The sequence below is a fragment of the Neltuma alba genome, unplaced genomic scaffold (assembly GCF_004799145.2).
Source record: "Neltuma alba isolate B1F8T4 unplaced genomic scaffold, ASM479914v2 tig00011915_pilon, whole genome shotgun sequence".
In the NCBI taxonomy this organism is placed as follows: domain Eukaryota; kingdom Viridiplantae; phylum Streptophyta; class Magnoliopsida; order Fabales; family Fabaceae; genus Neltuma; species Neltuma alba.
Genome location: NW_021636508.1, coordinates 100,720 through 113,994, shown reverse-complemented (window position 1 = coordinate 113,994; position 13,275 = coordinate 100,720). Strand labels below are relative to the sequence as shown.

At 33.1% G+C, this 13,275-nt stretch overlaps 1 protein-coding gene across 1 annotated transcript; it reads left to right on the top strand.

Moving 5' to 3' along the window:
* Nucleotides 1-1,253: 1,253 nt before the first annotated feature.
* Nucleotides 1,254-7,583, top strand: LOC114719375 (TMV resistance protein N-like). Its single transcript, XM_028904849.1, has 7 exons — nucleotides 1,254-1,741; nucleotides 2,147-3,257; nucleotides 3,358-3,630; nucleotides 3,720-4,244; nucleotides 4,443-4,535; nucleotides 4,634-4,844; nucleotides 6,313-7,583. The coding sequence occupies exons 1-7, from the start codon at nucleotides 1,254-1,256 to the stop codon at nucleotides 7,581-7,583; spliced, it is 3,972 nt and encodes a 1,323-aa protein (XP_028760682.1).
* Nucleotides 7,584-13,275: the final 5,692 nt, after the last annotated feature.

Here is a 13,275-nt window from a genome sequence, read left to right as displayed (position 1 = left end):
CTTAAAAAAAGTAGGATGCACTACAGTATATTTAATTATTATCATGAATAATCATAAAATTTAGCGAAAATATAAAATATTGTGACAGTGGGGACGAGGTTAGTGAAGGAATTAACATGAGCTGAAGATGTTAATATGAAATGAAGAAATGGGGGGTAAGGGTTACTATGAAAGAAAGAGCCAACAAAAGTCGGTGTTCTCCGAAATTACAACATCCTGTAGATAATATATTTATATTAGTTCTAAATATAATGTTAAAATTCATTTTGTTTCTTAAAATTATAAATTTTTACCCTTACTGATTGCACATGGTATAAGGAGTAGTTGTAGTTAAGATGGATATGATTAGAAATTTTATTTTAGAAAAACCAACAGATTTGTTTTTGTTTACAATAATTAAATTAATTACTTTTTTTTAATATTTACAAATTAATTATCTATTTTTTATATTAAAAATTAAACGTGCTAATAAATACTTGTGCGGTGAACCAAGTCAAGATGAGCGGGTTTTTTTTTTTTGGTGTCAAGATGCGCGTGGGAGTACAATGATGAGCCCTCTTCCAAGTACTACTGAGTTAGACCCCACCATTGTACATTTGGTAGATAGGCGTCTATTGAATTTCTGTCTCCATACTTTTTTTTTTCCTTTCCACTGTCGTCTTTCGTCATTTTTTCTATTCGATCGTTCGTGGAAATTTCTCTCATAATATCTCCTCACTTTCCCTTTCATTTATTTGCCTCCTTGAGTCCTTGACTCTTTCACGCGCATTAAGAAATTTAGATACAATTGCTAGCCTCATTTAAGATGTTTTAAATTTAAAAATTGTACTTTTTTTTGAAAATTTCTACGATGATTGGGCAAGATATATACGTTTAATCTATATACCTATATATCACTATGCATCTCATATTCATCATATTTTATGTTTCCATACCTTTTTGTCGTAAAAATTAATGCACAAAACATTATTACTTGCATATTGATTATTCCTCTTCAATAATATCTTTATTTAATTTTACATGAAGCCACAGTAATGATGATCGTTTCTTGTCACATTCTTATATCTTTTCCAATCTTAAAGTTTGTACCTTATAAAAAGTATCCCCACCTAATAGTCTTCTAAGTTGAGAGTCAAGCCTGTTTTAAAGTCAACACAGACTCTATTTCATAGTCACCAGAACCTCAACCCTTCATTCTTTCCGGTGCTGGAGATATCTCTCTTCTTTCTTTACTCGTCGCTTAAGATTAGCTCATGGCACATCTAGCACTATCCTCTTCTATCACTTACAAATGGACTTTTGATGTGTTTCTTAGTTTTCACGGTGAAGATACTCGCTTAGGTTTCACCAGCCATCTCTATCGTTCTCTACGTCAAAGTGGAATTCATGCCTTTCTCGATGATGAATTCATTAGGATTGGAGAAAATATCACACCCGCGCTTTTTGAAGCTATACAAAAATCAAGAATAGCCATCATAGTTTTCTCAGAAAACTATGCAAACTCAACGTTTTGTTTGCAAGAACTTGAAAAGATTCTAGAGTGCTTCAAGGAACAGAATCGGTTGATATATCCAGTATTTTGTTATGTGGATCCATCAGAACTACGACGTCCCAGAGGAAGCTATGCAGCAGCATTGGCTCGACTGGAGGAAAGATTCAAGGACAATCCGCACAAGGTGGAAAAGTGGAGGCTGGCTCTGTCTCAAGCTGCTGACCTCAGAGGCTGTCATCTCAAACCCAAGTATGTACATCTCCTCACTCTTTTTGCTAGTATTTTAAGTATAGTTACTTTCAATTTCCATCTTACAACAACTTGCACCTAAACATACCCTACAAGGGCAGCGCTTGCCAAGTTTGGTACCATTATTTCGTGCTAACAATAGTTTTGTGAAATGTGCTGATTATTTCTTTGAAAACTCATCGGAAAACATGTTTTTAATTTCATTCTCCAAAAAACAAAAAAAGATAAACAGTAATCAAGCATGCCATATGATGTTCCTCCCAGAATTCTGTTCACTAGCTAGAACACCATTAACCCAACACTTAAAAAGGCGCACAACACCATAACTCCGAGTTTTTATACCTAAAATTGACATATCTTGAAGTTTTAGTTTAACTAAAAGTGAATTTCTTACAAATTGTTCAGGATTGCAAATGAACAAGAGTTTATTACAAGGATCACGAATGTTGTTGCTGCTAGGATTAACCGGTTGCCTTTATATGTTGCAAAATATCCCGTTGGACTTGAGGCTCGAGCCAAGAGAGTTATCTCTCGTTTACATCTTTGGTCCACAAAGGAAATTAAAATGATAGGAATTTGGGGAGCTGGTGGAATAGGTAAATCAACTATTGCTAGGGCTGTATATAATTCAATTGCTGATAATTTTGAAGGCTCGTATTTTTCTCCTAGTGTAAGAAAGGACTCCAAAATGCCACATGGTTTGTCACATCTTCAAGAGACATTATTGCGTGAATTAGTCATGGAGAAAGATCTTAAATTGAACGATTATCATGAGGGAATACCAATAATAGAACATAGGCTTGGTCAGAAGAAGATTCTTTTGATTCTTGATGATGTTGACGAATTAAACCAATTAGAAGCACTTGCTGGAAGTTGCAATTGGTTTGGTTGTGGAAGTAGAATCATCATCACGACCAGAGATAAGCAATTACTTGTATGTCATGATGTTACAAGCATTTATGAAGTCGAGGAATTAAATTATAAGGAATCTCTTAAGTTGCTTAGTTGGTGTGCATTTAAAAAAGCAAATGTGGATTCCAACAACATGGAGGCTTGCAATCGTGCAATCCGTTATTCGTGTGGCTTTCCATTAGTTTTAGAATTGATTGCTTCTAAATTGTGTGGTAAAAGAGTTGATCTCTGGAGTTCTGCATTGGATAGATTAAAAAGCACACCACATCAAAGAGTTTTGGATGCCTTGAAATTAAGCTATGATAGTTTAGAGCGAGTAGACAAACAAGTTTTCCTTGACTTGGCTTGCTTTTTCAATGGTGGGAAATTAGCATATGTCAATCATATCTTGCACTGTGTTCGGGGAATCCAACAACCAGAATATGTTATTGAAGTGCTGATTGATAAATCCCTTATAAAGCTTGAACAAGATCTTGTAACAATGCATGACTCGATAGAAGATGCCGGTAAAGAGATTGTTCGACAAGAATCATCATATCAGCTTAGCAAACAAAGCAGATTATGGTCCTATCAGGACATCCTTCAAGTCTTAGAACAAGACAATGTAAGATCACCAACATGTACTTTTCAATTTCTATGAAAAATTCCTAATGATTTATAATATCTATGTTTTGAAATTTATCGTGTGCTTTTTATTTTGGAAGGGGACAAACAAAATTGAAGCCATAATTCTAGACTTGCCTGAAAATATAGAAGTACAATGGAGTGGGGAGGCATTTGTGGAGATGAAAAGTCTCAAAATGCTTGTGATAAAACAAGCATGCTTTTCTGAATGTCCCAAATATCTGCCAAAGAGTTTAAGGTGGTTGGAATGGAAAGGGTACTCTTTCAAATTTTTCCCATCTTTGTGTGCAACTGAACTTGTCTCTCTTGACTTGTCCTTCAGTTCTTGTGAATTGCTCCAACCATTTGACAAGGTGAGTACATAAATACCCTTGTTCTTTTCTTTTTAATTTGCTTCTATGCTGAATTCTCAAAGTAATTAAATTGATATTTTGTTTTGCAGAAATTTCGCAATTTAAGTAGTATGAAGTTAACAAATTGCAAATCTCTACAACAAATACCAGACTTATCTGGGGCTTCTAATATAAGAGAATTATGTCTTGATGGTTGCACAAATTTGATTGAAATTCATGATTCAGTTGGATGTTTAAATAAATTGAGAGAATGGAGTGCTATGCGATGCAAAAACCTGAAGATTTTGCCATCTTGCCTAAGGTTGACATCTCTTGAACATCTCAACCTCTTCGGTTGTTCAAGTCTTCAAAGATTTCCAGAAGTATCTATCTTGATGGAAGAAATGCAGACACTTGATTTGGACAAGACAGCGATTATTGAATTGCCATCTTCAATCTGCAATCTTATTGGACTTCGAGTCTTAAGCATGGAGGAATGTCCTAATCTTATGCAGCTACCAGCTAGCATTTGTACGCTACCAAACCTTTGGAAACTAACAGCAAATTCTTGTGAGCAAATGAGTCATTTTAAGAAATGTGAAGGTGGAGATGAAGCAACAAACTTAGATTGCTCGGCAATGGCATTGAGAATGGAACACCTTTTTTTTTCAAATTGCAAGTTATCAGATGAATCTCTTGCGTTTAGTCTTGCTCACTTCATTAATATGACACATCTAGATCTGAGTTTTAATGATTTCACAATTCTTCCGGAATGCATAAAAGAATATCATAATTTGAAATATCTTTTGTTGGATAATTGCAACAAACTTCAGCATATTGGGGGGATGCCACCAAACTTGGAAAAATTTAGTGCCATATGTTGCTCATCATTGACTGAGTTATCCAAAATCAAAGTATTGGAGCAGGTATATGTCTGTCCGCCCTCACTCTATGATTATATTCTTTTATTATTGCTTATGTGTTGGTGATCAACTTTTCTTTTTCGGCAATATGCAATTTGCAGGCAATCAACTTTCAATGTGGGAAAAAAAACTTTATTTTGCCTGGAGAAAAATTTCCAAAAGGGCTCCATAAGTATGATTGGGGAAATTCTGTGTCAATTTGGGTTCGTGACGTGCTCCCAACAACTTTTCTTTGGATTCTTGTCAAAGATGTCCAGGATTATGTCTACAATTGTGAATTCTCAGTGCACATCAATGAGGAAACCAAGCTGGGTATTTCTTCTAAGTGGAGTTCGTTGTCACCAATAAAGACTAATCACATATATATATGTGATTAACAAAGTATGGTTTACAACACTGAACTCCCCCTTGCAAATAAGTGGAATCAAGTGAAGGTTTGCATTCAGAGGAAAACACAGGAAAGAGAAATCCTAAAAGAAGTTTATTTTGGAGTTCATGCATACGATCTACAAGGCAACTTAGAAAATATTCAATTCGTGGACCCCATGCCTTACTCAACACGAGGTATTTAACCCTTCCCCGGTCTTTTCATTTTACCATTGGTATTCTTTATTTCTACCGCTTGCAACTTCAATTCATCATCGACTTATTTATTTTTATTTTTTATTTTATTTTGATTTTTGGAAGAACTAAAAGAATATGCTATAACAGAGAGAGATAGGAAAACATAATGGAAGTTCTACGAATGTTTAATAATGGAAAAAGTGAATTTACTTTTTATATGTTTCTCTTTATTCTATCTTATCGGTCGCGTTTTCCTCTCTCCCATTTTTTTTCTTCTCAATCTCCTTATATTCCCCCCGTCCCTCAAAAAAAAAAAAAAAAAACCCTTTTCCTTGGTCTGGCGGTTAGCCAAGTTTGTTGGAGGATATATATTAAATATAAGGAAAAAATAGTAAGAAATCTCATATAATAAGAACTTAATTAGTAATGGTCTGGCCGGAAAAAAAATTAGTAATTGATTTCATTTAGGAAGAATTGTACTAAAGTCCCACATAAGAGAAATAATTGTAGAACAATCCCAATACAATCCGAAATTACTCTGCATGACCAAGGAATTAATTGGAAATTATTTTTATTTTAAATTACTAAAATGCTCTTCAAGTAATAATTGCAGAGCTTTTACGATTTTGTAGTTTATAATTATAATTATTGTTATTTATTATTACTGTTAGGATTTGTTTGGTAAGAAGGGAGAGGATGTGGTGGGAGGGATATTTTGCTTCCTTCCCCTTGTTTGGATTGCCAAAATTTTTAGAAGGGGAAGGAGAATTTTCTTTCTTCTCCCCTCTAACCCTCCCCTCCCAAATTGGGGGATTTGGACATAGTGGAATATTTTAGCTTATTTTGACTAATATACTTATAATTAGTTTTTAATATCCCCATATTATCCTTCTAATCTTACATCATGTGTGTAAGGAATGGTAATTGTTACATTCTTATTAAATCATATCCCTCCCCTCCCTCCTCTTCTCATCAATCCAAACAAGATAATATTAAAATCCCTCTTCTCCTTTCTCTTCTCTTTCCCTCCATTGAAATCCCTCCTCTCCCCTCCCCTATTTTGAGCCAAACACACCCTTAATGTTGCCGCATATGTGACCATCAATCACAACTCATGTTTTATTCTATATCTTTAACAATTTAGAAATGTTTATGTTATTCTTTCTTTAATTTCTTAACCGTGTTTCTCAATATTTATTTCTATTTTCATGGACAGAGATATGTATTAAGCACGAGTCTGAATCTTATGGGGATTTAGAAATTTTGGAAGCTGGCGGTTATAAGGGTACAACATATGCAAGAGGTCATTCCTACGACAACTTGACAGAGTTGCGCCTTACAGATTGCAACAGATGTCGCAGTATTCCTGCACTTGGCCAACTACCTGCTCTTAGGTCCTTAACTATTGAAACATTACGAAGTTTGGTGGCTGTGGGTTCTGAGTTTTCCAAGGCAGATGATTGGGCTTCACTTATACCATTTCCATCCCTTGAAACTCTCAGTTTTAAACATATGATCTCCTGGGAACAATGGCATTCCATTGATATGGAAGCTTTTCCTAAACTCCAAACTCTTAGCTTTTATAATTGTCCCAAATTAATTGGAAATTTACCCCCCAAACTTCTTTCTTTAGAGCGTCTGGGCATTCAACGATGTCCACTGCTTGCTTCTTCTATCCCAAAGTGTCCAATCATTCAAAAGATTGCTATAATTAAAAGTCCAAATGTAGCGTTGCAAGAGCAAGAATTACCACCTTCCCTACGCCGTCTGGCAATTTCAGGTGGGCACGGGTTGGGGTCTCTGTCCGTAGAGTTGCATATTGAAGATTTAATTGTCTGGGATTGTTCTGATGCGGTGCCACCTCCACTGATCCATATCCCCCCATCAGTGAAACAGCTAATTATAGGAGGCTGTGAAAATCTCAACGCTTTTCGGGTTCCAAAGGCACCTCTTGTTCATGTCCGAAAGATTTCCCTTTACTATTGCAAGTTTCTAACGTCCTTGTTTGATAACATGGAGTGTCTTCTTCCAAATTTAGAAAAGCTTAAAATAAAAGGATGTCCAAAAATGGAGCCATTCTCACGAGGGTTGTTACCATCCAGTTTAAAACAACTTAAGATAAGAGAGTGTGACAAGTTATTATCATGTCATGCGAAATGGCATCACCTTCCAACTATCATTAAGCTTGTCATCTCTACTGATTCTGACACATTGCATTGCATAGGGCTTCAACACCTAACTTCTCTTCAACAACTAGAGCTTCGGTATTCTGACAAGCTTGAGAAAATAGAAGGAGGAATGATGCCTCCTTCCCTACTAAAGCTCCGCATTAGGGATTGCCCGCTTCTCGAAGAGCGATGCCTCGACAAGGATGAGGAAATTTGGCCAAAAATCTCTCACGTTCCATACATCAGTTTAAATGGCAGACGTTTAAGGTGCATTGATCCCTTATTCCAAGTACTAGTTTCATATAAGTATCATATTTAGCATATTACATGCAAGCAGAGAAGCTGGTAGTGTTTCCATATAAATTGTTTCTCAGTATTCAATTATCTGGTTTGCTGAATCCGCCAATATTATTACTCTTCTTATGTGTATACTGATTCATTGGAGTGAAATTTACTTCTAAGACTCTTTTTCTTATTTTTAATATTTTTCTTTACTCTCAACTTCTTGAAACATGCCTCTCTTTTGGTGGAAATTTTCTAGCTATTTAATTCTTCAATGACTTCTTCGAATTCTTTCATTTATTAGTTCTTGTATATACACTCACTACATTTTTTTTCAAGTACTTTTTGAAAAAAATTAAAGGAGTACATTTATTATTCCCAGATGCAACATTCAAAATTCTCTGTCCAAGTTAGGGCACAAATTATCATGAGGTTATATTTCTAATGATTGAATTAATGCAATTGTCAACTCTCAAACTTATGCCTTCTCATTTTCCGCGGGGACTTGTTAGAGCATATCTTGAAGACCAAGACATGAATTATGCAACAATCCTTGAAGACCAAGCAATCTTTGAAGACCTCCAAGACAATGATGCAACAATTCAGGTAATTGGGAATGAAAATCTATCAATCTCACCCTCTCCAAAATGAATATATACTACCTCCGATCGTTAATATAAAAGTTAACTTAACATTCAATTTGGTCTTAAATATAATATCTCAATCTATCATATTCATCCATTTTTTTGTAGTAGTTACATATGTTAATAGTTCCATTAAATAGTAGTTTTAACTAAGACACATGATTAGTATTTTAGGAAAGATAATACCTATTTATTATAATTAATTAACTTAACAACCTGTTTTAATTTACTCGTGTTGGTTAACTAATTTTTATATTAAGGATACGAAGTAGTGTGTGTGTTTATATCTCTGTATAAATTGAATTGAGGTGGTCACAACTCACAAACATTCCTTGCTAAAAATGTTCCTTTCTGCTTTAGGTACAGCAGTCACCATCACCATCAAGGTCGGAGAGATGATCAAATTTTTCATAGGATGCTTATCTTTTCTTTTCTTTTTCCTTTGTTCAAATTTTAATGTCTTCACCATTTTTCTTTATATTTGTACGACTTTTACTGTCATCCTATTTTTTCTTGGGTTTTGATGTCTTGGCATTAGGACCTTAGGTATTAGAAAGTCTTTTTTCTATTATTTGCATTTGTTTGTAGTAATATTTGATGTAACCATGCATTCTATTTCTCTGCCATATGTGAGGGCCGTCAATAAAATTTGGAGATGCCGTCCTTTTTTAAAAAAAGAAAAGAAAAAAGAAAACTCTTAATGGTTTTTTAAAATTCTATTACCATGCATGATTCCTTGATGGCTTGGAAATATTAGGAGAAGTTATTTTATGTTCTCAATAATGTTTTTCTCACGTCACATAAATATTAGAAATGAATTGATGGCCAAAAAAAAAATATTAGAAATGAATTATCAATTTAAATATTTTTATTCAAATGTCTTTTTTGGGAAAAAATGATAATATTAGCATGACAGATATTTAATCTGTCAACAAGATTAATAGATATTAACATCGGTTTCCGTTGCCGTGGCATAGGTTTCTCACTGCCTGCTAATAGTTTACTTTGCCACATGCTTCAACTTGATTTGGTTGGACGAGTTGGCTTAGATTGGGGAATGGTTTTGATGGACTTCGCATGATGGCCATTCTTTCGTTGGTTGAAGCGTGGTTTTATAAGATCACATTGCATTTTCTTTTTTTAGAAAAACCTACTGAATACATACTATCCAATTGACTAATTTAAAAAAATTATTTAATTATAGCATGTGTTATTTATAATTTTTATATTTGTAGTCAAAGTCCAGTCATACGCTGGAGAAGGAAGAAAAAAGTTCAGAGCGAAAGAAGACGACAGGGGGAAGAGAAGACATTACAAAATTTATTATGCCGCACCCATTCATTTCAAGCCCAACGTGAATGGCCTAATAATGATCTTTTTCAGGTTCAAGCCCATATTAGTTGGATTTTCTTTTTTCTTGCTAAAGGATAGGTATCTTCCTATTGAAAACACTTCTATTCGAAGGACTGTCAGGTACTAAATGTGAACACCTCTCTCAGCAATCATTCGAATATTGATTCACCACGTTATGAGAAACTAACCTCTTCCGCTAGATCCAAACTCATTGATATATTAGTTGGATTTATTACAGTGTGTTGAAGCCAGAAAACAAGATTCATTGGTGTTGTACATGCTTTGCTTCTTTTTGTTATTTCTTAATCATATTCCAAGTGTGTTAATGAGCAAACTATTAGGGTTTTGTAAATCTAATGTGTTAATTTTGACAGTCTAGCGCATCTAAAACTAAAATCACTTCATTTCATTGCATTAATGAATTTCTCCTGGGCAAATACTGTGCACTTTTCGTAAAGTGTAACCTCTCGTTTTTCCTTCTCATTTAGAATAATTATGATATATAGCAATTAAATATAATAAACTTGATAATGTTGACATACTTTAAAGAACAACTACTTCATAGAAATAAATTTGGAATTACTTAAAAAGTATGGTAGCGTGAATCACTCAATTATCCTAATAAGATTATCGTTGATGTTGAAGTAAACATTATATTGCAGCGTTATGAAGGCCATTTTATATTGACCATTGACCAATGATACACAATCTATCACAGACGGCGTTGAAGGGTAATCTTTTTCTTACTTTTTTTTTTTTGGGTGAATATCTTTTTCTTACTTTTACTACTTTAATGGGGACAAGAAAATAAAGTAGTCATTTCACATTGGCTTAATGCTGCAGTTTACTCTTTAAATGGTTTTTTTTTTTTCTTTGGCCTCACGAGTAACTTATAATAAGGCCTGAAATGTTATTTACAAATAAACTTGTGACGTGTTCCTTAGTTTTCATGTGAAGATATTTGTTTAGGCTTCACCAACTATCTCTGCCATTCTATGCATCAAAAAGGAATTCATGCCTTTCTCGATGATGAATTCATTAGGATCGGAGAAAATAGCATGCCTGCGTTTTTCAAAGCTATACAAGAATCAAGAATAGCCAACAGAGGAGCTTTGATCTAAGAACGTGATCTGTGAAGGATGTCAACTTCTGCTCATTCTTCTCGTGGAAGAGTGAGCTTCAAACTTTGACGAAGCAGTTGTAAGAATGCACTGTGGTTCCATGAAGAAGGTGATGATTTTGTTAATTGAAATCATGTCCGGTCAACCTACCAACTCAGCATGCCATGTCAGTAGAATAAATGATATTAGTGACACATCAGCAAACTTAACATCATTAACTTCACGTCCATATCTTTATTAAACTATAGTAGCTAATGTTATAAATGGAGTAAAACTTGAAGAACTAAAACCTATAATTTAAAATTTTATGGACCAAAACTAAAACTAAAACCAAAATAAGAACAAACTATAATGATGAAATATTATATTAACCCTTTTCCATTTCCTCACTCTCCATCCATCTTATTTCCCATTCAAATGCAGTCATCACATTGATGGGGATCCGATGACGGTGCTCATAAAAAAAGATGGCCACCCAAGATGAGTTCTCTGAACCATCTAGATTTGATTTAGATAGTCTAGATTTAATTTTTTTTAATTTTGATTTTTTTAAAAATAATTATTTTAATGGATATAAAATCTAAAACAAAATTAATTATTACTTTTTAAAAAATTATTTTTATTTAAAAATAATTAATTAGAAATGTTAAATATCTCAACCATTCAAATCATGTTTGGATAGTCTAATGCTTATCAAGGGATGAGCAAGGGAGATGAACACCCAAACTGAATCGAGATAAAAGAGATGAAAACAATCTCCTAAAAGAATAAAATGTTTCAAAATCGCCTATCCGTTGTTCCCTTGGCTGAAAAAAGAGAAGTTATTATAAGTTTTTAATATTAATGTTTTCCTTATGTCACATAAATATTAAAAATTAATTATAAAGTTTTTACTCAGATGATTTTCATGAAAGAAACGATAATATTAACACACACAAAATTTAAACTATCAATGTGAAATTTTGTTCCCGTAATTATAAAACGACAAGAATTATATTATTTACCTTTTGAATTTCGAATTCTTATTGCTGCATCCTAATGTAAGCTATAAATATTCTGTTGATCAGTCTAAACTAGGTTTGCTTCTATCAAATTAATTTTTTAATTTTTACTTCAATTTTAAATTAAAATAATTTTAAATTTTGAACAATCATTTACACCCGAAGGACGATTATTAGCATATGTTTGTTGACATTTATTACTATTTCAAATACCAGGTCCGGAAATAATAATTTTTAATATTATCATTATATTTGATTATTTAATTTTATTGCGTTTTTAGTTCTGGTATATTCTAATTCTATAAATTATGTGTGGGTTTTGTGCGTTCCCAAATGCTGTATAAAATGGGAAGAAAAATTCAAGAGTTCAAGGTAGCGAGGAAGGCTAATCCTTATAACGTGATGAACTAAAGTTCAACTTTTTACAAGGAAAGATATCTATATTTAGTGTATGACAATGCTTTAAATAAAATTATCTCTAATAAAAAATAAATGTATCTAACCGAAAAAAAAAGGAAAGAAAATTCTGTAACATAATACCACTTTGGTCCTTAAAATACAATCTAACTAAATAATTTGTAAATATTTAAAAAATAGTTAAATTAGTTATTTGTAATAAATGGATGTTATTTTTTTTAAATATCATTATTAATCATGTACTCTTCCGGTCTTTAATATAAGACCCATTTAACTAATTTGATTAGATTAAGGAAGTTAGGTAAGTTAGTTAATTATAAGAAAAGTGACACATTTTTCTAAAATACCATAATCATCTTTTTTAATACTCTCTCCCTCTTCTATTTGATTATGGTTGAGGGAGTATCTATAGGGGTAATTTAGAGAAAATTGATAAATATGAGAAATGGATCTTATATTTAGAACCAAAACCAACTCAAGAATTAGATCCCATATTAAGGACCGGAAGAGTACATTAGAATAAAAATCCTGTAACAGATGCAATCACTTAGGAAAAAAATGAATAGCGGTGAGAGTAACTTCACAAATTAATAAAGGTCATTTAAAAAAAAAAGACACGTACTTTTTATAAATAATTAACTTAATTGATTATTAAATTACTATATGTTTTTTTTTGCCAACATATTAAGTTATCATATGTATTTCATACATTTCTCATCTTTGATGCAAGAGACTAAAAGCTATTAAACTAATTTAGTTACGTTAAAAAAATTAGATAAACTAGTTAATTATAACAAATATGTGATCAATAAGTTATTAATTAATTAAGATGATAAGACCTCATAAGAAGGAAAACATAAGTTTAAATCCTAGGACTCTTAGAATTACAGGGAAAAATGTATAATAAATATGTAATATTAAATTCTACTACCTCCGGTATAAGACCCCAAACTAGTTGTTACCTAAACCGGAGGAGAAAATATGCAAGAATTGTGCGTGTAGCAGCGATTATAAACGGACGGTATTTCCCGCATTACCATCTGACTTTGTGAGGATAAAATGGGCGACCTGCGTTGGACACATGAATGACCGTATGACGCTGTGTGGATTGTGGATGAAGCCATTTATTATTTCACGTCAATCTTTGGATAAGGCGGCTCCATAATCACACTCCGTTTTTAATCAAATTTCAG